General features: G+C 37.7%; 1 protein-coding gene across 3 annotated transcripts in view; it reads left to right on the plus strand.

Annotated features, from left to right (window-relative positions):
- The window catches only part of RANBP17 (RAN binding protein 17), a 170508-nt gene that overhangs the window by 78666 nt on the left and 64548 nt on the right, over positions 1-27294 (plus strand). For all 3 annotated transcript variants that reach the window (XM_068959443.1, XM_068959444.1, XM_068959445.1), the window contains 2 exons: positions 12922-12995; positions 23729-23809. In XM_068959443.1, the coding sequence (XP_068815544.1) occupies positions 12922-12995; positions 23729-23809 (155 nt within the window). The remainder of the gene's footprint in view (positions 1-12921; positions 12996-23728; positions 23810-27294) is intronic.

Below are 27294 nucleotides of genomic sequence, written 5' to 3' on the forward strand. Positions count from 1 at the left end.
GACTGCTCCAGTCCTTTAATCCTCTTCGTTGCCCTTTGCTGGATTCAGTCCAGTACGTCCATGTCTCTCTTGTCCTGGGGAGCCCGGCACGGGACCTAGCACTCTGGCTGTGTCGCAGAGGGGCAGGATCACCTCCCTCGGCCTGTTGGCAGTGCTGTCCCTAAGGAGGCCATCGGCTGCCTTTGCCACAGGGGCACATTGCTGGCCTGTGTATGCTGTGGTTTCATTCTGATGGCATTCAAATGTTACGGTTAAGAAGTGCCTGTGAGGCCGCCTTAAGTTGCGCGGTAACGTTGAAGGAGAAAAAAAGTGCTTAGAAATAAATATTGCCTAAAAAGCATAGTTTTCCCTTAGCTGAAATCACAGATACTACTATGCATTAGTTGTAACAGTACGGCATGATACTGCTCTTCGTTTGCATAGCTTGATATTGTGTAACTTGGTATCTTTTTTTTTACACTTTGGGATTTAGAGTGCAATGCAAGCTCTGAGTTTGAGTTCATAAGGCTGGAATTGAGTTTAATTATAGTTATCCCTGTGATGTTTTTGCTCTGCTGTTACCCATACGTAAGTCAAGTCCAGACTCCTTTTTAATATAATGGTGACTCTAGGAATAGATTGGGGAGAGGGGAGGAGCAAGAGGAGCAAAGAGGCTGCGTGCGTTTGTTTTGGGCCGAGTCAGCAAGGAGCGTTCCTTGCTTTCCGAGGTTGCAGCTCCTTTAGAGCAGAGCGCTCTAGGCCAGCTGGTTTAAAAAAACAAAACAAAACTCTCTTTTATTTTTAATCTGTACTACTGTAAATAAAATGGCAGAATTAAGACATTTTATAAATGTCTTTGAACAATTCTTGTGAATACATCCCATCATAGAAGCGCTTTCACCCAGGAAAATTTTTCTGGCTATCTTCAAGTTGGTAACAGATAAGTGAAAATAAATAATAGTATGGAATCTCTTCTTGTTTCTACCAAAATTCTTCTTGTTTACCAAGAGCACTGAAAATGGATTTGGGTGAGAGAAAGAAGAGGAGAAATCTTTTCTGAACATTACTGAATTATTTTGTGGCGAGTTAGTGGAGCACCTTACAGCCAACTAGGTTTTCTTTATTCAAAAATACCTGTCAGAGCTCTCGTTCTTTCATATAACAAAGTGAAGAGCTAAATCACTGTTGAAGCATTGAATGTGCCTTCTTACAGTATCTTGAATCTCCATGTGAACCACCTGGCTTCAATAGTTTGTGTATAATGTATTTAAAAAAAAAAAAAGAAGATAGGTTCTGACAACATTAATGTTTAAAGCGGTGTGACTTGGTTTTGTACGTGGAGTGTGTGAACTAGGAAGGGGGGAGTTGTTTGTTTTTTTTTTTTTTTTCCTACTCTTATGAAGACCTCTATTTCAGTTAAGGCAGAAATACAAATAAACAGTTTCTGCAGAATATCTAGTTCAGGCTTGTGTTTGACTCAGTATCTTGTGTACAGATAAGGTAATTTTCATACATAATTGGGTTAAAAGAATGGAGAACACCTATCTCATGTTCATGTACCGGACCAGAGAAAGAGCAACGATGTCACGGTCTCACGCAGACAGTGTAATAACTGCGTCGGTGGTAAGAGCAAGGTGTCTTGTATGCAAGCATTTTCCGTAGCTTGAAATCCAATTTGCAGAACTTATCATTTTGGCTCTATACTTTGTATTTTGTGAGAGATACAGATCTTCCCAAAACTGGTTTTGTCAGACTAGTCAGACCTCTTTCTGACTTCACACTTGTGTGTTTATAGAGCAAAAGAAAATAGATGGTAATGTTGTCCTGATGTAGATCGGTTTCACATATGGGGATCTGTCTCTAAAGCATTCTTCTTGGAGTTAAATGCACATTTGTTAAACATGATAGGAAGGCAAAGAGTTGTCTGTCTTCTGCCATTTAGTCTTCCAGAGCATGGAGAGAGAACGTTATTTCAGTTATCTGTTCCACATAGGTTTTATCTGTGTCGTCTTTGTTGGAACACTCTGTAGTTGGCATCAATTTGGATCAGAAGAGCTGCAGTCGGGAAGGCCATGAGGAAGGCTCCGTATTATTTCTCCAGTGTATTCTCACTTCTGACGAGTTGTTTCTTGAGGCATGTAGCTCTATTGAGAAGGAAGTCTTCCGGGAGCAAAACTTTTATTTCTGAAACGGGATTTTTTTGTATACCAATTTAAGTATTAAATGATTTGTACTGATAGTATATTAAGTACAAAAATAACATCGTTTTCTACAAGATGTTTAGAAAATCTTATGTAAGATGATTTTAAACCAAATTTTATTTATCATTTTAGGTTTTGTCTTTAATATTAAAATAATATGCCCAAGAACTGACTTTGTAAGTAGCGTTAATATAATAGTACATCCTTGAGTGCGCTCTCAGTGGTACGAGTACATTCCGGGTTATCCATTTTCTTTAATAACTGATTTCGTTCTAATTTGCTGAGTAACATTGATAACGTTTAGAATATCATTAATTTTACTTTTTAGATAATCATCTAAAGGTGTGTGCTGTTACAGCTAAAAATTAATTTTGCAGTATGCCTTCTTCAGATAAACATGAGTCCGCACCTCATAGCGCACCTTACTGGATTGCTTTGCTTCTAAAGTGTTTCAGGTTCTTCGATTATAGAGAGTAGCCGTATTTGGCAATGTTCTGTTATGTATCATGTTTGCATAGATTTGATTATCTTATTTGCTGAAGAGGTCAGCAAGACGTACCAAAATGTTGCTCTGTATGTTATTAAAGGCCATTACTGTCAGTCATACTGTAAAATGATTACATTACGTGAAGAACTGCATGCAGAATGTAGGTCATCTGGCCACTCTTCCAAATAGTACAGGACCTGAATGAGTGCAGGTATGAAATTTGGCTTTTCTAGGTGTTGCCTATTAGGTCCTCTGGTGTTGCCTTCTTGACTTACTCTGTAATGTATTCTTAACTGTGTGCACCCTTGAGTGGCTAAGTCAAACGTTGGATACGATGGCCTTTTTCAGTTTGTTCTGTGTTTTTCCCTCTTTGCCTGAGTCTGTGTTTCTCGAGCCAGAGCCAGGAAAGTGTAGGCTGTATGCTTATCTGTGCAAGACTGGAGAGTATGACCCTTTGTTTCAGAAGCCTTTAACAGAGAGGCTGAAGTCTGAAACTTCCCACATAGTACTGAAAATAGTTATCGATCAGGACTCTTGACCAGTTTTGGCTGAGCAGTTTTAGTAGTTTCTTGTTAGTTTTGTAAACTTTTAAGTAAATACTCGTGTGACTGTATTCAGCTTCCCTGCTGGTGATCAGAGTTGGATATATTTTCACACTTACCTGTACTATGTACTTGTGTTTGGAATTCCTTAACTTACAGTACATTATGTCCTGTTTTGGCTACATTTATATTCACTTAGTTTTAACACAAGCTTGATATTTGCAACTTGCTCTTCAAAATACCCATCTCAAATACCTTCTGTGCTTATGAGCACAGACCATGTCAATCCTTTCGCCTAAGCTCTTCCTTCTTCTTCAGTGCCCTGTGTTTCAACTTAAAAATGTTGAATTCATTAGCTGGGTACTACTTTTTTTTTTTTCTTTTTAATATCTCTAACTTTTCTTGAAGCAAACTATTATTTTAATGGTCCTGTTAATTTCCCTCTCCACCCCTTGCTGTGTTTTCTGGGACTCCTGTTATGCAAAGGATATCTCCTGGTATAGATACATTGGGCTTCATTCATTCTTTATTCTGTGCCGTCTTAAAATTACACCTATATTTAATCGTCACAAGTAGATAAGCTTACCTGAGTCAGGCAACTGCAGGCTTGGCTTTGGCTGCTTGGTTGGTTAAACCTCCTTTTTGTCTACTTTCAGTAATGAATGTCTTTGCCTTGATATACTTGAGCACTATTTACATGCGCAAAATATAAGAAAATGATGTATTACTATAGTAAACCTTCAGTTAACATAGGGAAAGGTGGCCCTAAGGTTGAGGGAGTAGAAAAGCGTCTGAAAACTATTTCCCCATCTCATTTTGCATCAAGCACTGCTCAGTGAGACTGCAAGATCTGCCCCACAGCATCTCCATTCAAAATGATTGATAGTCATGGTGGTGGTGTGCTTGGTGAGGAGCTCAGAGCCACGCGGCTTTTCCACTAACGTGTCCTGTGTTGTTGTCTTTACATTGAATAGCAGTATTTTAAATGCTGTATGTTTATATTTATTAGTAGGGAGTTATGGTTTGTTTTCATGCTCAATTAAAGAACTGAGATTTTGGAACTACAGCAGTGAAAACAAGTTGTGCGAGCAAAGCAATACCAAAGCAGCCACAAATGCTACAAAAATAACAGTAAGTGGAGGAAATTAATATTAGGATTATACCTCTTAAATTTAGATGCATGATGGTATAGAGACAATTAAAAAGAACGTAGTGCTTAGTCCAGTGATTTACGAGACAATCAAATTGTAAGGAACGAATGTATGAAAATAGTTCAGCACGTAAGCCTAAAAATAATGCAGTACAGTAGGAAAAGACAATGAAATGCACCTCAGCGTTCTGTGCAGATTAGCTATAATTGCTAGGCCAGCTGCAGTAAGAAAAATATTTAAGAGCAGTGTAATGAGTTTAGTAGGTGCATATAGATATTAAGCATTTCTTGGAGACATGCATGATGAAATAAGACTGCAGGGCTTTTTATTTCCAAAATCTGTTTTAACCAAAAACCACTTCCCCAAACCTCTGATGTTTAATTAAAAATACGAATCCTGTTTTTTGGGGTAGATGATAGAAAAATTATTGTTTTGTATTGCCATGATATGTTGCAGTTATTACTGAAAACCTTATGGAATGTTTAGGCTTAAGAGTAAGATTGTTATCATGCAGAAATTGAAAAACCGGTGATCTCTTTTTTTCCTCAAGGTAGTCTGAAGGGCATGCTTTAAAATATGTTTTATTTAAAATACTTTGCATCTGAACTGCTAAGCTCCATTTTCTGTTAAATGTTATGTTTGTTTGTATAAATCTATAGGAAAGCCTTTAAAAAGTTACCTCTTGTTTAATCTTAAATGTAGCCCCTGTTACGTACTTGACTGTTTAAAAAGGGGTCAGATTTTACTTATATGGTTAAATAGAACATAAGTATAGACATTTCACATGAGGTACCATGTAAATGTAAGCCTTTGTAGTTACAAGTTTTTGTAGCTGGAGAATTGTTTTAAAAGGCATGTAATTTATTAGCTATCAGTATCTGCTTTATTGCCTTGCCGCGCTGCAGTAATAAATAAAAGAAAGTGAGCTGATTTTACAAATGGCACACAAGGTGCACATTTTGTGAAAAAAAAGTCTTTTTTTAAAGAATTGGCATTAAATCCTTTTTTTGTGATGACAAAGAGGCTAAGAGTGCAAACTGTATTTTCTGTTTATCGAAAACAGAGTCTCTTTTTCTCGAGGGCATTTTTTCCTATGATCATCAAGGGATTTCAAAAGCAATAAAGTGTGGAATCATTGTTCGACTTGAACAGTATTAAAACTTAGGTTTTAATTTCAGTGAAGTAATAAGATTTGAACCTGTCTCACATTACAGCACTGTAAGGCATTTAGCAATTGTATTTTAAAGGAGGTTTTTAAAATGCAGCTCACTTGTAAGCTAACTGTCTGTCTAGTAATTAATAGTTTCTCTTCAGCAGAAGCTGTTGTGAATCATCCTAAGAAATCTCAGTTTTGTTAATAACAAATTATGATAATTGCAAGGATGTTAATTCCTAATTAGTTTAAACCTACAATCTTTTTTGCCCCTTTCTGCGATTGATTTTCAAACGAAGCTAAAAAAAAAGTAGAAGTTGAGGCTTTCAGCAGGGTTTTCGCCTTAAAATTAGAAAGAAATGGTTGCACGGTTGTATGTAAATTTCAAGACTCTTTACTGCCTGGTTAAGAGCAGCCTTTGGCTTCCTGCTAAGAACTGATGAAGCATCTAATCTGCAAACATACTTTAAGTCATTAATGCTAATTACTTTTACGAAATTACACGTGCGAGATAATTCTGCTAATTCTTTTCTGTACTCACGTGCTGAACTCTAGCACACTGGTACTTACTTTGCACCTCTTTGCAAAGATATCTAGAGAGTGAAAATGTAAATATTTCTTGAGGTGGTGGTGGTGGTTCTTGTTGGCTGATGAGACAGTAGTGACCAATGTAAATTGCAGTCGGAAATAATCACGGATGAGTCTGGAGGAGGGCAAGTGTATTCAAAGGTGCACGTTCAAGGCAGCCACCCGTGTTTAACATTTGAGTGGTGAGCTATGACCTTTCCTGATGATTTTGAACGGTAACTGTCTCCATTAGCCATAAGGTTTGTTTCTTTATTTTAGTAGATGGCCTAGACTGTAAATATTAGAGGATCTAAAATAAATCAACATATTATCCTAAGGATACAAAACGTAAGAGCTATTTGTGGTTAGGAACCTTTGACAGATAGTTTGGATGAGGCAGATGATTGCCCGCCTCTCGTATCTGGCTCCCATTGCTATGCCTGCAGGCGGTTTAGTGTTATAGTTGTATATTGATGTCAGGGTTACTACTGAGTGGCTAGCAATGACAGATGTCTATAATTACAGGCAATGCTTCCAGTATTTCAGAAGAGCCAGCCTATGTTGAACAATTATCTTATTTCTGGCTTGCCAAAGAGGGTTGTTCAAATTGCTAGTATTAGCTGTGGTGGCTGTAACACCTCTCCTTATGCCGTGGGATAAATGTGCAAAAAGCACCCTGATATACAACTGCAGTGCAAAACCTTTTTAAAAATATGGGATGTTGCTAAATTTCATACGCTTAAGGCTCGAGGCTGAGAGACGCTGAGCACCTGCAGCTATGCTGAAGTCAGTAGAAAATACAACGGGATAGTTTTAGGAATAGAAATTTTGGCAATATAATAAATAGCTATGATTTTTGTTACTTGTTTTTAAGTGCCAAACTAATGTTGATGTTAAAGGATATTAAATGCTTGCGCATAAGCATGCTGAGTGGGCCACTTACTTAGATACAATTAAGCAGGTGAGTAGAATTAAGCTGGACACTTTCAGTAGTTGCACTGGCAAGTAGGAGCGTTGATTACTACTGCTGAAGTACTTGCAGTGCTTGCTCTTTCAGAGTTTTCTGATTGGCATAAATCTAATCTTGTAATCTGTACAGTACCGCGTTGCTTCAATCATTAGAGGATTTTATGGCAGCGTTTTGGTTTCTTGTCAAAGACTGACTGCATATATGGCTTGAATCGCTGCAGTGCAATGCTTTGCTCTGGTTATCTGATAGAAAATACGGAGCAGAACTGGGCTTTGAAAACCTAAAAATCTTCCAGATGTTGATTTAAAAGTAATAGCTGTTAATGATATTTCTCAGTTTACACTGTAATATTTGTACTTTAACACCTGGAGGAAAGGAAAAGCGACAATATAATTAAAAAGCTCTAAGAGTGCTTTACAAAAATAGTAGGCTAACCAGACATTTAAAGCTAAGCACATGTTTAACAGTTGGCTGACTGAAGGCCGAGCAGATGAACTAATGTTTTTCAGAGAATGTTTCTTATGCTGCATCAGTAGTAACTGCAGTTAGTTCACAGTAAGTCTCGCATAACAAGTTCACCAGAATTGCAAATCTTTCTCTGAAGATTATCAGAAAACAGAGGAATCAAGAGAACAGAAGTAGTAAAAGAAAGCTGGAGAGAAAGTCGTTGGAATAAAAAGATCAATTTCCATTTAAGAAAAGGTTTATTGTTGGCGTTGCACAGGCACTTGATGGAGCGAGAGGTGGGGAGTTAATCACTGCAGCACCCCAGCCGCCTGCGAGATCTCCTCCTCCGTTGAGCTAGTGCAGGAGGGGCCGGGGAAGAGAGGCCTGGCAAGCAGCCTTCGAGGGAACAGTTAATTACTCTTACTAGCTGAACTTGTGATGACAGAATATTTCAACAGACTAGCAAGGAAATAGCCTCCGTGATAATGACTGTGAGCCACACAGCATGCTTACCCTTTCCCCTACGACATCACGCTTAACTGCAGTAACAATACCCTAATTATTAGCTTTCTGTAATTTTTAAACATTATTTTATAGGTCTCTTTCCACTGAGGATGATTTTCTGCAGTATTTTGATTAAACTAGATTTGAAGATGAAGCAGCAGATAGCATGTCATTTGTATAATTGGTATACTTCCTCCAGTTGCTTACAAACACATGTAGCAAAGAATGGGAGACTAGCCTGCTTTTTTTTTTGTACTGCAAAGCCCAACCTAATCTTCTTGTCAAGGATACTGCCTGAAAATATTTGAGGCAATTCTTTATGGCCTATTTTGAATTTAATTTTTTTTTTTTAAGGAGTTAAATATATAACAACAGATTAGCATATTCCTTTGACCTAGACTGTAAGGAGATTTTAAGATCTTACCTTTTTAAGACAGCTGGTGAGGAATGGAGATTTAAGGAATGACCAAGGTTTCCTCTGTTATGAAAAGGATAGAAAAATTAAGGCTTTTTAAGCCCTTAATTTGGTCCTGAAATAGAAGGTGATTGGTCTGGCACCTTAATCCACTAATTATAGGAATCTGTTCAGATATTCAGAAGTCGCATATGGGATTTGGCAGCTAAATTTCCCCTGCATGTAATGGAACTTTACCTGCTCAACATCAAAATACCTGATTTTTATTTCAAAATCAATGGAAATTACTAAATACCTCGTGGCGCTTGATCTCCAGAAGGAGACTCTTGATTAGTACAAGAGGGCTTTAGTGGGTAATGGACAGAGGTATTGGCTAGAGAGGTGGGTGGCAGCTGCAGAAACTTGCTGCAGTAGCCCCTGCACTGAGCGGAGTTCCCAAACCGACCGTCCGAGCATCTTCCAGACCAAGTCCTCCAGGCTCTTTTGTAGCGGCTGTCCCCGCTCAGCTTCTGTCAGTTTGGGGTAAATATGATTAAGGTCTGGTTTTGCCCTCAGTGTTCATGACAAAATACTTTAATGTTGTGTTCTCTGCAGCGAGGCCTGGAGAGCTTCAAGGAAGTTATAATATCTGAAACGTTTACGCTGTGCCTACGGGTAATAACTTCACTGTAATTTTCTGAAGATTCATTATCCCAAATCTTAATTCATTATAATAGCCCTTATGATATATATAGAAATCAACATTTTCTTGTGTTTTCTTATTTGCACAGTGTGAGAGATTCATTGCTCTGTTTTAATTTGTTTCATGGGGTGTGTTTGAGTACATTCCATACAGTGCCGTTATTGAATTTCTGTGGCTGTCATTATATAGCCGTGCAGCCTTTAGGAACTCATATTCTGAGCTTCCCAGTTCTATAATCTGCTTCACATTTAAGAATAGACATAATTAGCTTCTTCAGAGTTATAAAGATAGTACCAGAAAAAGAAGACCTTAAAAAAACCCAGCAAAGTTGAACGTGTCTAGGGCTACAGAGTGCAGGAAGTCAGGGGAATAAAGTTTTAACATGATTATTGTACTATTTCTCTGTTTTCTTAAACTATGTTCACATAGGAGTGATTTGCTTTATGAAGTGTTGCTCCCACAATTTTATTTTCTCTTTCTTCTGAATTGCAGCAGGTACAGTTCAAATAGTTGGGAAGTATAGTGGTGCGTGATTTGAATGCCCGATAAATCTGTCGGATCGCAGAAGATGCACTGGCCGCTGAGCTCGTGAACCTGCTGCGTTCCTTAAATGTCTTGATTCTGTCGAGGGAGCCGTGACGGTACGAATGGGGGGGGGCCAAGAAGGAACCCTGGATCTGTTGCCCTCACACTTGCTTTAATATCTTTGAAGTGGTTATTACTACTGAAGGTGCTTTGCTGGCCTCTCCTTTCTCTTCACTATCCTGACCGCTGCCGTCACCCTTGAATATTGCAATGTCACTTGCTTATTGGCTGAAGTAATGATATCAGTCAGAGCTTGCTGTAAGCACCTTGAGGACATGCTTGTACTGCTGAAGATCATCTAGTGTTGTTGACATAATATTATCACTTCTGCAGATTTTCACCGTCGTTTGTAACTGATGTAGGAATGAGATGGTGACGATGGTGATGTCGTATTTTATTGTTATGAAGCTAACGTTTTATGGTGATGTCATACCGTGATGGCGCAGCGTTATGTGTTGTTGCAGGGTTTGTATTGGAAGTTGTAAATCCTACTGTGGTAGGGATTTGGGAGTAATTGTGTAGAGGTTTTACAAAAGTCTTAATCTGCTTGTTTCCTACTGGAAGTTAATTATTCCGCTCCTCGGGTGAAGGCTGCAGAGGGAACGAAAGCCAGCAGCGTTGTTTGTCCTGGCTGCAGGGAGGGAGGGGGGAGGCCTGAAACGCAGGTGCCCCGGAAGGTGTGTGTCTGCGCAGTTCCCAGCCCACCCAAGGATCCTGTGCTGCTTTTACAGTCACGGCGCCGGGATGTGACCCAAACGTAAGATGAGATCACTTCCACGTGCCGTTCCACATCCTTTTATGACCCCTTTCAACAGTATTTTTCTCCACCTTTTGAATACGTAGCGCAGTCTCTGTTGCTGAAGTGGTTTTCATGATTATATATCCAAAAATGCCTTAGCATTAATTTTTTATAGTGCTTAAAAGTCTAAGGGCATATCGTTGTTATGGTTTGGGGTGGCAGTTGCTTTTCTTTTTTTATATACTGAATGTGTGTTTTGGTTTTGATAGTGATTTTGAAGAAGGCGTTTACAATATCCCATTTATTTTTGCTTACCGTGTCACTTCACAAAATAGGCAGTAGTTTTTAATACAGGCGCCGTATTCATGCTGACTTAAAATGACCCTGTCACATGTGAGAACAAATCAGATTGTTGCTGTTAATGAGCTTTTCAATTTACTATTCAGTGGATCAGATAAGTGGATTTAAGAGGTAATGATCCTGCTTAGCACTCAAGCTTGGCTGTCAGATCCTAGTAGTTGTGGGAAATCCCCAGGGACAAAAGCGTTGACACACTTCTTGATGGGATAATGGGAATCAAAGCTAATGGATGATAAAAGGAGTAGTAAGAGTTACAGGGATAATTGTGGATTAAAGCACTGCTCTTTGTCAACACTGACTGCTGTTTCAGTATTTTATTTGTTAAACTCTGATGCGGCGAGAGCCTAGTTTGACAACAGAACACAGTGCTGGTACAACATGTGCTCGCTCACGTCCGCTCCCTTTCTGCCACTGCTTTGCTGTTGCAGAAAGGAAATATCTAAAAGTCAACCTGCGTTTCCTGAATTTTTTTACGCTCCTCACTGTCTCTTTTTCTACTTTCCTCATGTCCCATACGGAGATTTTAAAAATTTGCTAGAATTGCAGCCAGTACAGCATTTCTGCAGTGCACTGTTTAGAAGTAAAATACCAGAGGATGTGTTTAATGTTTTAATGTTATTGTAAGTACGTTTAATTATTATAAAGGATGACTTCTCATATACAGTGTGAATATAATATTTTGCAAAGTTTGGATGATTGTATTATTCATTATTACAAAATTTTCCATATTTTCCTTGTGCTCTCACTGTGGATTTTATCGCAATATATTGCATTCATACAGTCATAAAAGGTGATATTCTTAGCTTGAATGTTAAGTAAGTTATCCTTATTGTGGTGCAAAATCTGGTTATAGTATTGATTTACTAATGCCTTTATTATACTCTGATTTAAAACTGAAGTCGTTCAGATATGAAAATGCAATTTTTATTGACTTTGCCACAGATAGAATACTGCCGGTTTGGTTTTTTTTAAAAAGTAATGGGATTGCATCACTACCCAAAAGGAAGTTAGTACAGTCAAGTTTAGATACAGTACAGTACTGAGTTATCTGAAGTTCATGGAAATTTGTGTGGAATATGTAAAGTTTATGAACAAAATTGACAGCTAGATGGCACCAGGCTTTCACCACTGGGTAACTTAGGTTAGGAGTGCTGTGATTTGTGCTCTCATTTCAGACCTTAGTGATACGTGGCTGGGTCACATAATATGGAAGAAATACATATAACCCACAATATTTGCTTTGGTGTCACTGAAGGTTGAAATGACTGAAATGAAATGCACTGGCTGGTGGAGCTGTGTTTAGGCCAGTCTTAAGCAAAGAGCAGAGTTACTTTAGCTGAGGATAAAATGAGTTGACAGAGCATTGTGAAGAAATTTTGCAGTGTTTCTCTCCCTTCTGTTCCTGAAACAAGTTGATTTTATCCAACTGCATGTGTTTATCCAAACTAAATGTTTGGCTACTAAAGCTATCAGAAAATTTTATGAAGACTACACAGCAAGTCGTAATTATATCTGATGTGTCCTGCCTATTTGTTACTGCTTCATAAAAGCATTTTGATCTGTTAGGTAGGGTACAGGGAAAACTTAACTAGTAATATATGCCTTGGATCTGAAATAAAGGAGGAAAGTTACAACAACAAATTACTTAGCTGTCGAAGGAAGGGAAAACAGAAAACTGAATGCATGACGAGTACTTAATTCACCAGATTTTATGATGGGGAGTGCAACAACTGGCAAATTAAAGAAAAATGTTGAAACACACTCCACTGAGGACAGGGAGCAAGAAAAGAAATATGTTTTCTCCAACCTTTTGCAACTTTTTATTAAAAATGTAGTGTTTTAAATAGATACTGTTTTGCTCTCTGAACCACAAAGTGAGTTTAATATGGACTATTTACAGCTCCTTTATGGGAAGTAATGTACGCGAAGGCGAGTAAAAATCTGTCAGCCCCAAATTCACAAAATGCTATCTTAAAGAATGGAAGTCATCTTTCACAAAAGCTCTAGCTACACTGGATGGGCAAGCATTTGTGCCTTTAGTCTTCTGCAAAATCAGAATAGGGAAGGTTTTAGAATAAATGAAAATGTTGGTGCTGGTAAATGTCTATAATATGTTACTGTTGAAATGTTTATTTCCAGGTGTATGCCCGAATGTCAGAAGTCTTAGGAATAACAGATGACAACCAGGTTCTAGAAACATTTATGACAAAAATGTGAGTTTGTGCTTGGGTTCTCTTCTGTCTGTAATTTGTTTTGTCTTTAATGTTTACACAAAGTCCAAGTTTTATTTTATGTCTTTAAGTTTGCCCTTAGCTAGAAAAAATGTTTTCTGTAAATTTGAAATATTTGAAGTTAGGGATAACCATTTCAAAAGTGCCCATATCTTATGTTCAGAAGTTACTGCAGGCTCCTAAGCGCTTGCAGCTGGGCATGGACTCCACAGTGCCTGGCTCACTTCTGGAAATGGCTTACGGGAGAATAGACCTGTGCTTTCACACGCTGTTTCCAGTGGCAGTCCTGGCATAAGCAGTTCTCACCCTTCCCTGGCTTCTTGTTCCTGCACCCTCAGATGCTAGTAGAATCGGCTGTGAAGCTTCGCGGTAGTTCATGAGGGAGAACTGATCCAAGTTAAACTAACCTTTCTTTGTTTTGAAGAGAGTTTTTTTTGGGGGGTTGTTTGGGGGGGGGGGGGGTTGAGAGAGTTAATTCTAACCCCGATCAGTTCTCCTCTCTGATTCTTTACAATGTTCCCTCAAACAGATATCTCAGCACAACTGTAGGTGTAGCCGAAGTATGAAAATGAATGAGCTGAGGTCAATGGGAACTGTGTAAGCCAACTAAGCTTCTAAGAGAAATGTCCTTGGAGCTACAAGTTAAATCGCATAGAGTAGAAATGGAGAGCACTTCTTGTCTTTGGTGGCTTAGGCTGGTAGGCCACATGGCTTTCTTCTCTTTTTGCACAAAAAAAGCAGTTGGGGGAAAAATAGCAAACCGAATTAGCATAACCTGTCTTCTCCTTGGTAACAGCTCTTTCCCATTATACCCACCGAAACACGTGTTAGAGCTTTCTGTTGTGAGCCTTTAATTTGGCAAAGGTGTGGCAGAATTGACGCTCTCAGAAACGGGGATTCACAAAGAGAGGAGCTTGTAAGGACTCAGACTGAAGAAGGCAAAGGGCGCTATAGTCCTCTCTCTCCTCATCTCTGACATCTGCCCGAATAAGACTAGTATCTGGCGTTTCAATACGTGGGTCTATTTTCTATGTTTCCTAAGAATAACCCTAGAAAATTATTCCAGACAATACTGCAGACCCTTTCCATGGGTGCCTGCAAAACTGCCAGAATTCTGTCTTTTATTACTTATGTCCTTAGTGAGATGTGATAGAATTCCTACCTAGTCAAAAAGGTTTCCTCTGAATGAGTTTTACTCCTGAAGCAGAACAGGATGGTGCCTCTGAAAAATTAAAAATCCACTGAAAAAATCAGAGGTTCTTCAGGAAACAGAGTTCTGTGTGTGCCTGGAGAAAGAGTAGCAAGGGAAAGTGCATTATCTCTTTAGTCTGCATGCTGTCATTAACTTTTCTCCCTCCAAATCTGACTTATAAGACCTTGAAATACTTTCAGTAGACTTTGTCCTACTAGGGAAACATCTCTGCTGTATTGCCAGGTTAACCGTGACCTGTTCACACAATATTAAACATAACTTGTCTTTTGCTACCATGACTACCAACCTTGAGAAGTCGTTAACAAACAAGACAAGGTCATTCTCTAATGTAACTTAACTTTCCTGGAGAAAACAAGGCATAAATGCTTTGCTTCCTGTAAACCAGAAGCCTAGTGTTATATCTTGCCTTAGGAAAACAATCATACCCATCAAACCATGCTATTTACCTGGGGCATGCTCTGTAGACAGATAAATAGAGGGAGACGAATGGAAAAACATTGATGGATCCTTGCTGTGTACCGTTTCTGGAAGCAGTCTATGTCATGGAATTAGGCAGCGAGGCTTCGTTTTGTTGTTCCAAAGTATGGTGAAACCTAAACAACTGAGGAGAAAAAGGGGGAAGAGGGCTGTTGTATGGAGACCAGATGCATCAGTTTGCTTCCTTTTCTCCACCTGTTGCTACCATTGAGAGGACATTCCTGTTGCCTTTGCTGATTGAGGAAATAGCAGGATATCATTTAACAAGTTGCGTGATACCTACTGCATGTGTTTAGTTTGGATATGGCTGTATTTGCACAAGTACTGTAAATTAAGAGCAAAACAGAGTTAGCGTTTGAATGTTACCTGGAAGATTTTTAAAGAAAGCCAGGTAAATAACCAGAAAAGATCAGTGCTGGTTTTTAGATTACGCGTGCCATCTCTTCTTTCCTCATGGTTTAATATATTTTTATAAAAACATACAGCATCTTTGTTTATGAATTGCTCATTGATGAGATTGAAGATGATGTTTGTGTTACAGACTGGATGTTACAACTTGAATTGGCAAGCAATATCTTTAGGAGTTGGCTGTGAAACTTGTCTAAACGCTCATGTTTGTCTCAGTTAAAATAAACTAGCATCTCACTGGTGATAACATGCTGATTGGAAAATCTGGATGTGAAACCATAACATACTGATACGTAATCCAAGAAATAGGGTCTGATGGGGCGAGTCATTCTGAAAGTATTTTGGTTGCTTTGTTGCTGAGACTAATCTTAGCGCATTCATAACAGTAGCAGTATGCAGTCAGTACTTTTAACTGCAGTGTTATTTTAGGAAGCTACTAGTCTACTCTTCTGGCTGATCCTAACAGTTCCCTTTTTTTCTGTGTTTAAGTAGGTGATATTTGTCATACATTATTCCTTAAGATTAGGTTGAAAAGAAATGCTAGGGAATTTTTAGTGCGCACCTTTGAAATGATGATGATCTCATATACTGCGCAACAGTATTTGAGACACTATAGCTTCTGTTTTGTTAATACACAGCATTATCCAAAATATATTATGTTTGAAATTGCCTGGCTAATGGCAACTAGTGTTTCGAAGCAGAAAGCATTGGAAGAAATACCTTACTATAATCTGCCATTTACACTGTCAAATAATCAAGAGATAGTGTCAGGTAATTTCCTTTTACTTTGCTATTAACCAAGATGATAAAGGATGCAGGGAGAAAACATTTCATACTTGCTTAGAGGAGTAAACAGAGCAACTGAATTTGTGGAAGTCAGACAAGTTGTAGTCTGGCAGGACATATTAGCCAGTTTTCTGTTCCACCGTTAGAGGACTTGATCTTTTTTTTTTTTGTGATAGCTTACTGATTGACACATGAAGTTTCTAGTTTCCTGAAGTCTGATGTGAGTTCAGTAACGTTTAGAGGTAAATGACATTTTTTTAATCTTAGATTCCGAACACATTGATTGAACATGTTATTAAGCAGTCTTTCCCCAGATCTCTGTGTTTTCAGTAGCTCATTTTCATGTTAGTTTCTTTAATCTGTTCTTTTGATTTCAGTAGTAGCAGCTTTGCAGTAGAGGATTGGTCATCAGTATAACTCCGTGAGTTTTTCATTAATATGAAATATTAATAATATTTGAAATATTTGTGTCATGGCTACTGGTAGCTGCAGTAGCCACTGTTCAGTTGATGGATTAAAGGTTGTGTCAGATGGATGTTCTTCAAAGTACAGAAATACCTTGAGAATTATCAGTGTAATTGTTGTCCTTTAGACCTTTTGACTGTAGTTTAAAGTACTACTGTCACATCAGAACTTAGACCGTCTATCTCTTTTCCATTGCAAGTTAATTAATATACCCTTTACTGAACTCCTGTTAAATAATTTTTGAAGGGATGGAGTTTTATGCAGTCGGAATGGATACATTAATGGCTGTATTTTCACAATAGCCTTACCAGAGATTTTACAGTGTAGCTCTTGCAGTCTCCGCTATCCTTGCTTGCTTTGACCATTATCTTAAAAGCTGAATGTGTGGCAGGAGAAATGTTAACTGAAGAAACATCTAGTCTCAAAATTTTCTGGTATGCAAGACATCTAGATGTCTTCTTATCGTGTTCAGGAAAAGTCAGTTTTGCAGCAACAGTAGAGTAGGTTTGAGGAGGGAGATGTTGAGAGGAGTTGCATGAGGGCGAAGATAGGCAAGAGTGGGCAGTAGGATTTTGAAGGAGCTAGGAGAACTGCAGGCAGATGATGATTCTGGAGAAGGACTGTGATTTAGGATGTCTCCCGGTCTCCTTAGACTTTCTTCTCATTAGCTTGTTGCTCTGGGGTACTGGTTTTCTAAGCCACAGGATGCTCTTCTGTCTGTAGTGAGTTCTCTATCCTTGTTACCCCTTCCTCCTCCAAACGCAGCCACTCCACCTATTCTTACGCTTCTTGGGCTACCGGGAAGTTGATGGAGGCCGGGACTTGAGGCAGGGGTTGAGGCACTGCACCGAAAAAGAATAGCAATCCTTTCCTTCCGCTGGAGCTAGAAGGTGTCCTTGTGAGCAGTAGCTACCTGCCTTGACCCTTCCCTGTAGAGGTAGAGGCAGGGAAACATTTAGACTGGACTAGTTTTAACTGCTTCCTTCTATCTGTTCCTTGAACCTGTCCTGGATGTTTGGCTGTAAGTTTTTTTTGTATTTATTTTGACTGCAAGCGCCTTTGCTTTGCTTATTCTTTGCGAACCTCTTCTGATCCCTTTCAGTTATTATCAAGTACATGTGAAAATTAGTTATCATATGTTTGCACGATATTTGCTTAAATATTTAGTATTTTTAGTCTTTGATTTAAAAAAAAAAAACTTGAAACATGAGTAAATGGAGCATATCTAAACATTATTGTTGGATTTTTTTTTTTTTTAAATACGATAATTATTTCACTCAGGTGGATACACATATGCATACTTACATAGAGAGCGAGAGAGGTTCCATGTCACAATGTTTGAATACTAGATATGTATGAAGAGTCTGGATCTGTGACTATTTTCCTGACCTCTCATACCAGTATGACTCCATGAAACGTAGCAAACTGAAACTTGGCACTTTTATTCATGAAGGTGTGTGCATTTTTTAACTATTCACCTTTGTCCAGCTCTAATGAAAAGTATATATCCAATCACTGTCATTGAGCCTCAGAGAGCTTTCACTGTAAATGATGATAATCTGCAAGAAATAATTAAAACATGACTGTACAGAGCCCTGTTGCCAACAAATTCCTATCTTTGTTATTACTGAAACATAAGTACCACATAAGGAAGAGGTTTTCAAAGTCTTTTTAGGGGATTTAGATGCCCATTTTTCTTACATTTTAATGGCACTTGAGTAACAGACACCTTAGGCAACTTTAAAAGTTCAGTTTAAAATGTATGATTTTTATCTTTATGATTTTAATACTGCAAGTATGTCTGTAATATCCTTAACTTGAGACCAAGACTAATCCTAAAATGGCATGGTTCAGGCTTTTCAGTTGTTTTAGATTTAATTCCTGTCATCCAAAACTGAGATTTTAAAGTGCATAAGTAAGTTTATCTGTCATATGTTCTCCCATAAGAGTAAGTGACACAACGCACACGTATACTGTCTTGCAAGTTCGTATTTGTTTTTTTTCATGTAAGTTGTCTAAGTTTATAAAGGTTTTCACTGTCTCTGCTCTAATTATTTAACAGAAAAATGCCAAAACTTGCTGTCTTACAGCAATGATGTCATCTCTTCTGTCTAGGTAGCAGCACATATTTTGCAGCAGCTCCTTTGTCATATTACCAAATCTACCACGCGTGAGAGGTATAGTAATCTCTGCATGTGCAGTAGGTGCTGTGTTCCTGAATTTCCTGAGATTTATTGTGACAGTGTACCTGACCATTACTTCTCAGAGAAAGGGTTCGAGGCCTGCCAGAAAGGGGATGGATGAATTCTCCATTTATCACTGTATGCCAACGTGCTCAGATATTGCTTACAGGCCATTCTTTGGTAAATGTCCAAAGAATTAATCAAAGGCACCCACCGTTCACGTGACCAAGTGGGTTTTCTCTCTTCCTACAGTACATCCTGATTCTTCAGTGCTCCCTTTTTTGTATTCATTCTACACTTTGCTGTTTCTTTTCCACGTTCTCTTCTCTTCTCCTCCAAAATTTTCTCTTCTAAACCACATTGGTCATCTTTCATTTTTCTCTTCCAAGTTGTGCATTCCACTCCTCTTCTCCTGCAATATAATTTTCAATCCACAACTGTCATCAAGTCTACATCTTGTGTGGAGGATAGGCTGTTAGTGTGCGCTGTCCATATCTTTAGCAGCTATATGATACAGGCCATGTGTCTTGAGAGATTTTTTTTCTCAAAATCATAAACTCAGGACAGAAAATTAGGGACAGTAAAATGAGATTTTTTTTTTTTTTTTAAAGTCATGAAATGGATTTCAGAGGTTGGAAGGGATATCTTTGCCTTGATTCTTTCCCCAGCTAAACATCATAATAATGCCTGGGAATATGCAAGCAAGGAATTTTCTGATTCTTCTATGGATGTTATGGTAACCTTTTTTCCACAGAATTGTAAGTTGGAGTATATAATCATTCTTCTCCTTCCCTTCCGTATTTTAGATTTAAAAAAAAAAAAAAAACAAGCAAGCAAAAATCCCCAAATCCTGTTAAAACAGTGCTTTTAAGTCACTGTGTTAAGGAAAGAGATGTTTGGTCTGCTGATGGGACTGCATTACTAAGCAGCTTTGACTTTACAATGAAGTCCTGCCACTAGAGGAAGTCTCATAGCAAGCTCGATGGTTTGAAGGGTAGAAAAAGCTGGGAAGCTTCACCTTCTGGTTTGAAGCTAGAGCAGAAGCTAGAATTTTATTTTGGTTCTCTTACTGAACTAAAAGTAAATATTTGGAAGTGTACTGCCTTCATGCCATTTGGTTTTCATTTTACAAATTCTCTTTCAACTTTCCAACATGGATAAATGCTATCGCTACTCTTTCACTTGTCTGCGTGTAGCTCAGTATCTTGCTACTGGTGGTGTTACCAAAACTGGAAATATTCTGCCATTTTTATTTCCACTTTTCTTATACTTGCTTTTAAAATGTACTCACTGCGTTTGTGAATTTAGTACTGCCATCGCTTTTGATGAAGCTCTTGTTTTCTGTGACTCATTTGAAACTTTATGATTGGTTGCTTTGACTGTTTCATTTAGTTAATTCTTTAAATCAATAAGCTACCTGAGAGAGAGAGAGAGAGGAGGACACTAGCATTTGGATGAAGTGCTGTCTTGCTACAATTTCTCTGAAGGCTGTGAATTTTCTCCTCTCTCATTGCTTGGCTTCTCTTCCTCATGTAATCAAACACTGCTTTTTGTATCTTTAGTTTCCTCTCTTGATCTTTACATATTTTTTCGGACACTAACAATATTTTGTAAATTGTTGCTTAAAATGTTGCATTTTATATCTGTCTTTCGTACAGCATGATACTAATAAGGCAAAAATAGAAATGGGAATTGCTAAGATTATAATTGAAATTTGTTAGCCTCTCTTTACTCACGAGTAATTCTCTAGTCTTTTATATTATTATTCCATCTTTCACTATCCAGATACAGCTGTGAACTGAAAGAAAAGATATATTAAAAAAAAAAGTGCTCTGAAGTGCTGGATGAAGACATTTTGTTATTCAGATTTAGTTTTCCCTATTTCCTGCTGTCACTGTGACTTCTTGTTTTTCTTTTAAGTGTCTAACATTTAGCTACTGAAGGACAAGGATTTTGCTCTTTTGCAAAATAGCCTTTTTATGATTTTGATATTGATGTCAAATCTGGATAGTCCAAATTCATTTTTATTGCCTTGTATGGTATATACTTGTTAAGGATTTAGTGCAACTATAAACATCTTCAGAACTCCCCGTAGTAGGGATAAGCTGTGAATTATGGACTCGCTAGAATGGGCTATTTCTTTAAGGCAATCTGAACCTTTGTGGCGCTTCATAGAGATTTTATAAAGTCAATCAATGTTTGTTTGGAGATCTAAATTGAGGAATACTGCTTTGGTAATTGCATTGTTATTTGCCTTTTCCTGAGCAAATAATACCAACCAGTTATCTGCACTAAACTGTGTTCTTGAGCTTACAGCTTCCTAAATAAGGGGTTTACTTTATCTGGCATAGAGCATGCCTTAGCCTGCGAATATGTAAAAGCTAGCAACAATCAGTGCTGCTTCTAAAGCATGTAATATCTCTTCTTCCGTTCTTTATTCCTAAAAATTGAAATCCTAGCTGGTACTCATGATACGTTTTACATAGTGGCCTTTCAGTAATAACTCTGACAGCATAAAGTCTGTATCATTATGCATATTCTGTAGACAAGTAAACTGAGGCATCCGAATGTGAAATTACTTACTCTTCATCACCTAGCAGTTTGAGGTGTATCCTAGCAGTTTCGTGCCAGGGCTGCTGAGCTGAGAAAGTCAAGCTGGTTTTTTATTCGAAAGGGATATGTTTCAGAAGGCTGAGATGGCCTGTGTTTGTTTCTCCAGATGAATCCAATACCGGAAAATCTGCTGTGAATCTCCTTCATACAACGTTATCTCCCAGGCTGGAAAGGGAGGGGCATTCAGCTTTCTTCTGGCAACTTAAGAGAGCATTCAAGAATAAGGCTTGATCAGAGTAGGCCCTGGGGTCCTTTAGCTGTTAGCTGGAAAAGAGGACGCAGGCAGGCAGGCAAGTTAACTGTAGTGTTTTGGGGACACCATTTTGTTTCAGAAATACATGGGGAGCAGTCAAAAAAGAAAAGTTGTTTTTTAAAAAAAAAAAAAAAAGTAACAAGGGACCCGGAAAAGACTGCATGCCGTGATTTATTAGGTAAAATCTCTTGAGAAATGAGATTAAGGAAAAAGCAACTTCAGAAGAAGAGGTAGTTGCAAGGGAGAGAGGTTAGGGGCAATGGCCAGCACCTTGGGGCAGTAGAGAGATAAGCAGAGTAAGAGAAGCGCAAGGCTTGTTGTGTCTAGAGTTCTTTAAAAACCTGAAGATCGTATTCATCAGTGGATCTGACTGTAGAGGAGGTTAGCATGCCATACCTTATTCTATTGGGGAGGAAACTGAGGTTTCTGAGTGCCTGAAAATCAAAAGGGAAACGTACGGGAAAATGGACACAGACCTGTGATCAGTGAGTGTGTAGGAATGTAGCACAGTCATGTGGGAAAAAATTTAGAAATTCTCAGGTGGTTGCAGCTAGGATAAAGGAAGTTGCAACTAGGATGCAGAAAAGGTAGGATTTGTTAGTATTTGAGGAAGCTCAAGGGAAAATACAGGCTAATTTAACAGGGACAAAAAAATGAGAAGCCTGAAGTATTTAATGTCATCTTTGCTTCCATCTTCACTAAAGGAAAAGATTGATTTTGGCCAGATACCTTAATTAAATTAATGTAAAGTATGAAATAAGAGCAAAGATCAGAATAAAGAAACATGAAGCAGATGTGTTATGAGGCCTAAGGAAATTCATCCTTAAATACTAAAGGAACTAGTGAAAGCACTTTTTGAAACATTTGTAATTATTTTTGAGCACTTACAGGTGATGGCAGATGTCGCAGAAGAGTAGGGCAAACATAGTACTTGCCTTCAGAAAAGGGAAACAGGAGAAGGACAGGTTGTTATAGGCCAATCAGCCCAACTTGGATTCTCAAAGGAACACTAGGAAAAAAAAAAAACTGGTAATCAGCTTTACCGCAACCTAGTGTGTAGTTGTTAAATGCATCTCAGCTGCTTCTGGGGTTTATTTTCTTCTGTGGACTCACTGGCTGGAGTTTACAGTGGAAGCAGTGAATATCAGACATTTGGGACTTCAGTAAAGACTGTTGGCACTGACCTGCATGACGTTCCCATAAGAAAGCTAGGACGTGACAGACTACAAGAGCAGTGCCTCTTAACTTATTATTGTAACCACCCCTCACCTGAGAAGAACGCTTTTCTTACAGTTTACTGGTTCCAGTTTACCCCCTTCGCCTGAAGGCTACCGCCACCTCTTTGCTTCTTAAAAAAAAAAATTCTGGTAGCTGAACGCAACCGATCCTGCCCCAAGTCGTTTAGGTGTCTTGGCGCCGCCCTGTACAAAGTACAGAATAAGCTTGTGGAGGGTCTCAGCGCTGTGCGCGGTGCCTCGCGCCTGGCCTGCTGCAAGCCCTTCGCCTAGAGCACATCACCCGTGCGTGGCGCTAGCTGCCTGACTTCACCGTAAGGCGGCTGACTGTAGCAGTTTGCTGGCAAACCTGGGAGGATGCTTTACACGGTGTTCCCCAAGGGCTGGGACTAAGGCTAGTGTTATTCCGAATCTTAATTTCTGACCCGGTTGATTAATCGGAGAATACACTTACAAAATGCGTGTGGCTGAGAGGGGTTGCGGTTAGGGAAATGCAGTAGCCCCTGTGTACCTTGGCTTTAGCTAAGCGTTGGTGTAGTGCCATGTAAGCGAAGAGATGAAATTAGGGATTAGTATGAGGTATGTATGTAAGGTACAATTTCACTGGGAGTTGGGTGCATCGCTGTCTTGGTGAATATGGTCCTTGGTTTTTCTGTGCCCCCTTTCTCCTATGCTTAAGGGAAATAACAACTGTTTTTCATCTCATGGAGAATAGGACAGATAAATACTACAGAAGTGGCCAGATATTGTGTTGGTAAGTAAGAAAGACAGATAAATGTATATAGGGATAAGCTTCAGTTAATTTATTTTATCATGGCATATGATGGAAGAGTATTGATTTTTTTTTTTTTTTAAGGGTTATATTTGTTACAGGATTATAAAATGCTTGAATTCCTTGTTGAGGCACAGATTATTTGGCATATTTTTAGTGCGTACCTCATAAATGAAAAAGTCCTAAAATGTATCACAGAAACATGTTCATAATATAATGCTCTACTACTTTGTGTTTTTGAATGCTGCTCTCCAAAAAAAAAAAAAAAGAAAAAGTGTTACAAATCTCTCTTTCTCTTTATTTATTCTAGTGTTACAAATCTTAAATACCGGGGAAGATGTGAGCCTGTGATTTCAAGAACTCTTCAGTTTCTAAATGATCTTTCTGTAGGATATCCTTTTTATTGTATACGACATATCGTATTTGAAAACAATAATGTGAAAATTGATACAAGTTGTTTTTGGGGGGGGGGGGGGGAGTATTTCATAAGCCACATTTTAAAACCAGTACGGATGTTGATATTTATCCACTTTGATTTATCTTTTCCTGTTCATAGTTACTGGGTTTAAAAAAAAAAAAAAAAAAAAAAAGGCTTGCTTCTTTCCACCTACTTGTTATCAGCAAAAGAAATCATATAACTAGTTGCTTACAGTCATCTATCCCATTCATAATCTTCTTGACATCGGTGGCATTGGTGAGTACAACAGCACTGAGAACAGGACTGATTTTATAGGCAGTAGAGAACAGCATTAGTTCTGCTTTGAAGATGAGGTCAGCAAAGATGAGGCATGGGTTAGATTTTAAACACAAGCCTTTTCATATGCTTTATCTTTGCCTGCTTGCAAGTTCCTCGCCGGGTTGGTGTCGTTATTACTGATAAAAACGAACGTGATTTTACGTGCAGATTCTTGCTTGGGTTCTAGGATTGTTGTGGAATTTTTACCCAAAGCATGGATATTAACTTATTGTCTGTTTCAAATTTTTTGTATCTTATTCTAATGTTATGTATCATAAGTTGGAGTAGAATGATGGCTCTTTGACTTTTCAATGAATTGAGCAATAAGATGATTTTTTAAAAGTGGTAGTTGTTTTTACTGTGACAGAATATTTGAAGGTATACAACAGAAAATAAAGCATTGTTATCTGCGCTTAGGGAAAACGTTCAATACTGAAATCCTTAGCTGTTTTAAAATAAACACAGCTCTTCAGTCATTTTGTAGAGGAGATTAATTGTTAGACAAGCAGAGGGGAAAGCAGCTTGAATGTGACAATTGGTATCATTTTATTCCTCCGTAGAACTCTAATCATATAATTTTAATAAATTTCCATGTGTTGAATGATGATTGTGGTTTTCTACATTCCATAAGTGAATTGTGTTTAATGAAAATCATACGATATGCACATTTATACGTTTTCTTGAAATACTATTAAACAACTAACTTGAGATATTTTAAATATGCATATGCTTGTGTTCTCGTGGCGTCAGAAAAATAGGACATATATGAAAGCAAAACATTACTAAAGAATTTGACAAAAACAGAAGGAGAGACATATTTCATTAATAAGATTTATGAAGAGACTAATGAGCTCTTTCCTCCTGTACAGGATGTGCTTATTGTTTCAGTAGGGTTCAAGACACAAAAATAACCAAGAAATGTAACATGATGTGCCTAAGTTAAAGTGCTTGATTATTTATTCATGTATGTATATATGCTGAAATAATCAGCCTCATGTTAGTACTAAAGCCGGCGAGCATCTAGCATTGCATATTGTGTTGTGGAGGCCTTCAAAGGCTTGTCTTCACGTGCCAGCTTTCGAAAATGAGGGTCAGCATAAACTACTGATGCCACTGATACTTTTTCAAGGCTGTGATACCTCAGTAATTTTAGTTTTCAAATTACTCGGATTATATTTGCAGTAAATGGGTTTCTGCTCATAAAATAAATATAACACTATCAGGACCTAGAAAGGATGAAAAAAGCAGATATTTAATAACCCAGGCTCTCCCAAAGAATAGAATTATTATGAAAATTAGGGTTTTTTTCTTTGCAAAAACTTACAGGCTGTTGCAAGAGCGGAGTTTCAGACCCCTATGCACAGCAAGCATATAAAAGCAGCAATGCCTTCATAAATATATATCTGAAACCTCAGTGTGAGATGTTTAATGACAAGCAAAAAGAGAGATTAGCTAAAAACATAAATACCAAAAATGTGGTCAATTACTTTTCAATGGCAATACTTCAAACAGCAATTCTGAGCGCATGGTAGCTTTGCTGCTTACATGGGTGGAGTTCTACAAAAAGAGCTTTAATGCTGGTTCGCTTCCCCGTGATGTTGTATTAGTTAAGTTCAAAATTGTGTTCCCTGGCAAACCATAAAAGATTTCAAAAGTATTAGACACCCACTTTTGTGCTGGAATTTAATATGCAACTTTTTATTGGAAAATAATCGTCCTTGTCTGGCAAAATCCACCATGCAATATTTCTGTTAGTAGGCATAATGCAATAAAGACAGGGAGGGCTATTTATCACTACAAATTTTGAGGATTTCAGGATTCTTTTTATTATTTTAATATATTTCTTTGGTATTAAATCAGAAAAATGATAAATTACACCTGTCGAGGCTGTTTTTCCTTTTTTCCAGAAAATGATGTACAACCCAATTTCACTGGTCATTTTGGCTTTTAAAGATATGTATTTTTTCCTATAAAAAACTCTACCACTAGTTTTTTTTTTTTTTTAATAATAATACTGAAGTACTTTTTATTTCTAACGTATGAAGTAGTTTATAACTACTTCCTGGCATTGCAAACTTTGACCTTTTCATATTATATTAGGATTTTTTTTTTTATTTTAAAAAAGCATTAACTATATATTGCTTTGAAAGAAACAGTCGCTTTTTAAGATGCTGGATCTAGTGGATCAATTTTCAGTATTTTTTATAGATTAAACTGGGGCAAACCTGAAAGGTTAAAACAATAATTTATTTAATTTCGATACTTATGCTATATATAAAGTCAGTCAGTCTCTAGACAGCCTTAGAAATTGGCGTTTTTCTTTTTTATGTGTATAAAAATCTTTTTTTTTTTTTTTTTTTCCTGAATGATAATCTAGAATTAAAACCATAATTCCAGTCTGTGGAACTGGTCTGTATAAGAGGGAAAAAAGGAAAAAAAAATTACGTTATTAACAACAAAGGCAACAAATGATTGGAGCTGGTGTCATGGTTTACATTACTTTCACAATTATTCCAGGTTTGCATATTTCGAAATATATTAGCCCAATTTGATTTCAAAGCTCAGTTATTTGAATTATAAATCATTATGTCCCTCCTAGCTGATCAGTCGTGAAAGATCTTTGAATTCATTTACATAATGGAATATGTTAGTCGTTCCTTTATGTCTTTGAAACCATAGTGCTCCCTCATGCATGTTTAGTTCTTTCTAATAATTAACTTTTCCACCGATTATTTTTGTAGCAAAATAACTACTATTTCATTGTTATTTTGTACAGTAACTGTGCATGAAGTGTTTTGTCTCTCAGAAATTCTTCATCCAAGTGCTTGTTACGCTTGCAGTGTTATGAAAGGCTCTGTCTCGCAACAGGAAAAACTATGTAGCTTTGCAATGTAAGAAATGGTAATGAAATGTCAAATGCTATAGATTGACAAAGGAACATCTTCTTAAAAATAGATCGGAAGATTTTCCAGTAGCAGCTATAAAACCTATTCATACACTTTTTTAACTGTTTAAAAAGAATTTAATCCATTTAAAACGAAAAGGGGAAATTGTTTATGTGTATAAAAGTAATCCACCTCTTCAGTCATTTATATGCAAAGGTGTCAGAGTGAGGCACACAAGTTTTTAAAAAAAAGGAT

The sequence above is a fragment of the Struthio camelus genome, chromosome 13 (genome assembly GCF_040807025.1).
Source record: "Struthio camelus isolate bStrCam1 chromosome 13, bStrCam1.hap1, whole genome shotgun sequence".
In the NCBI taxonomy this organism is placed as follows: Eukaryota; Metazoa; Chordata; class Aves; order Struthioniformes; family Struthionidae; genus Struthio; species Struthio camelus.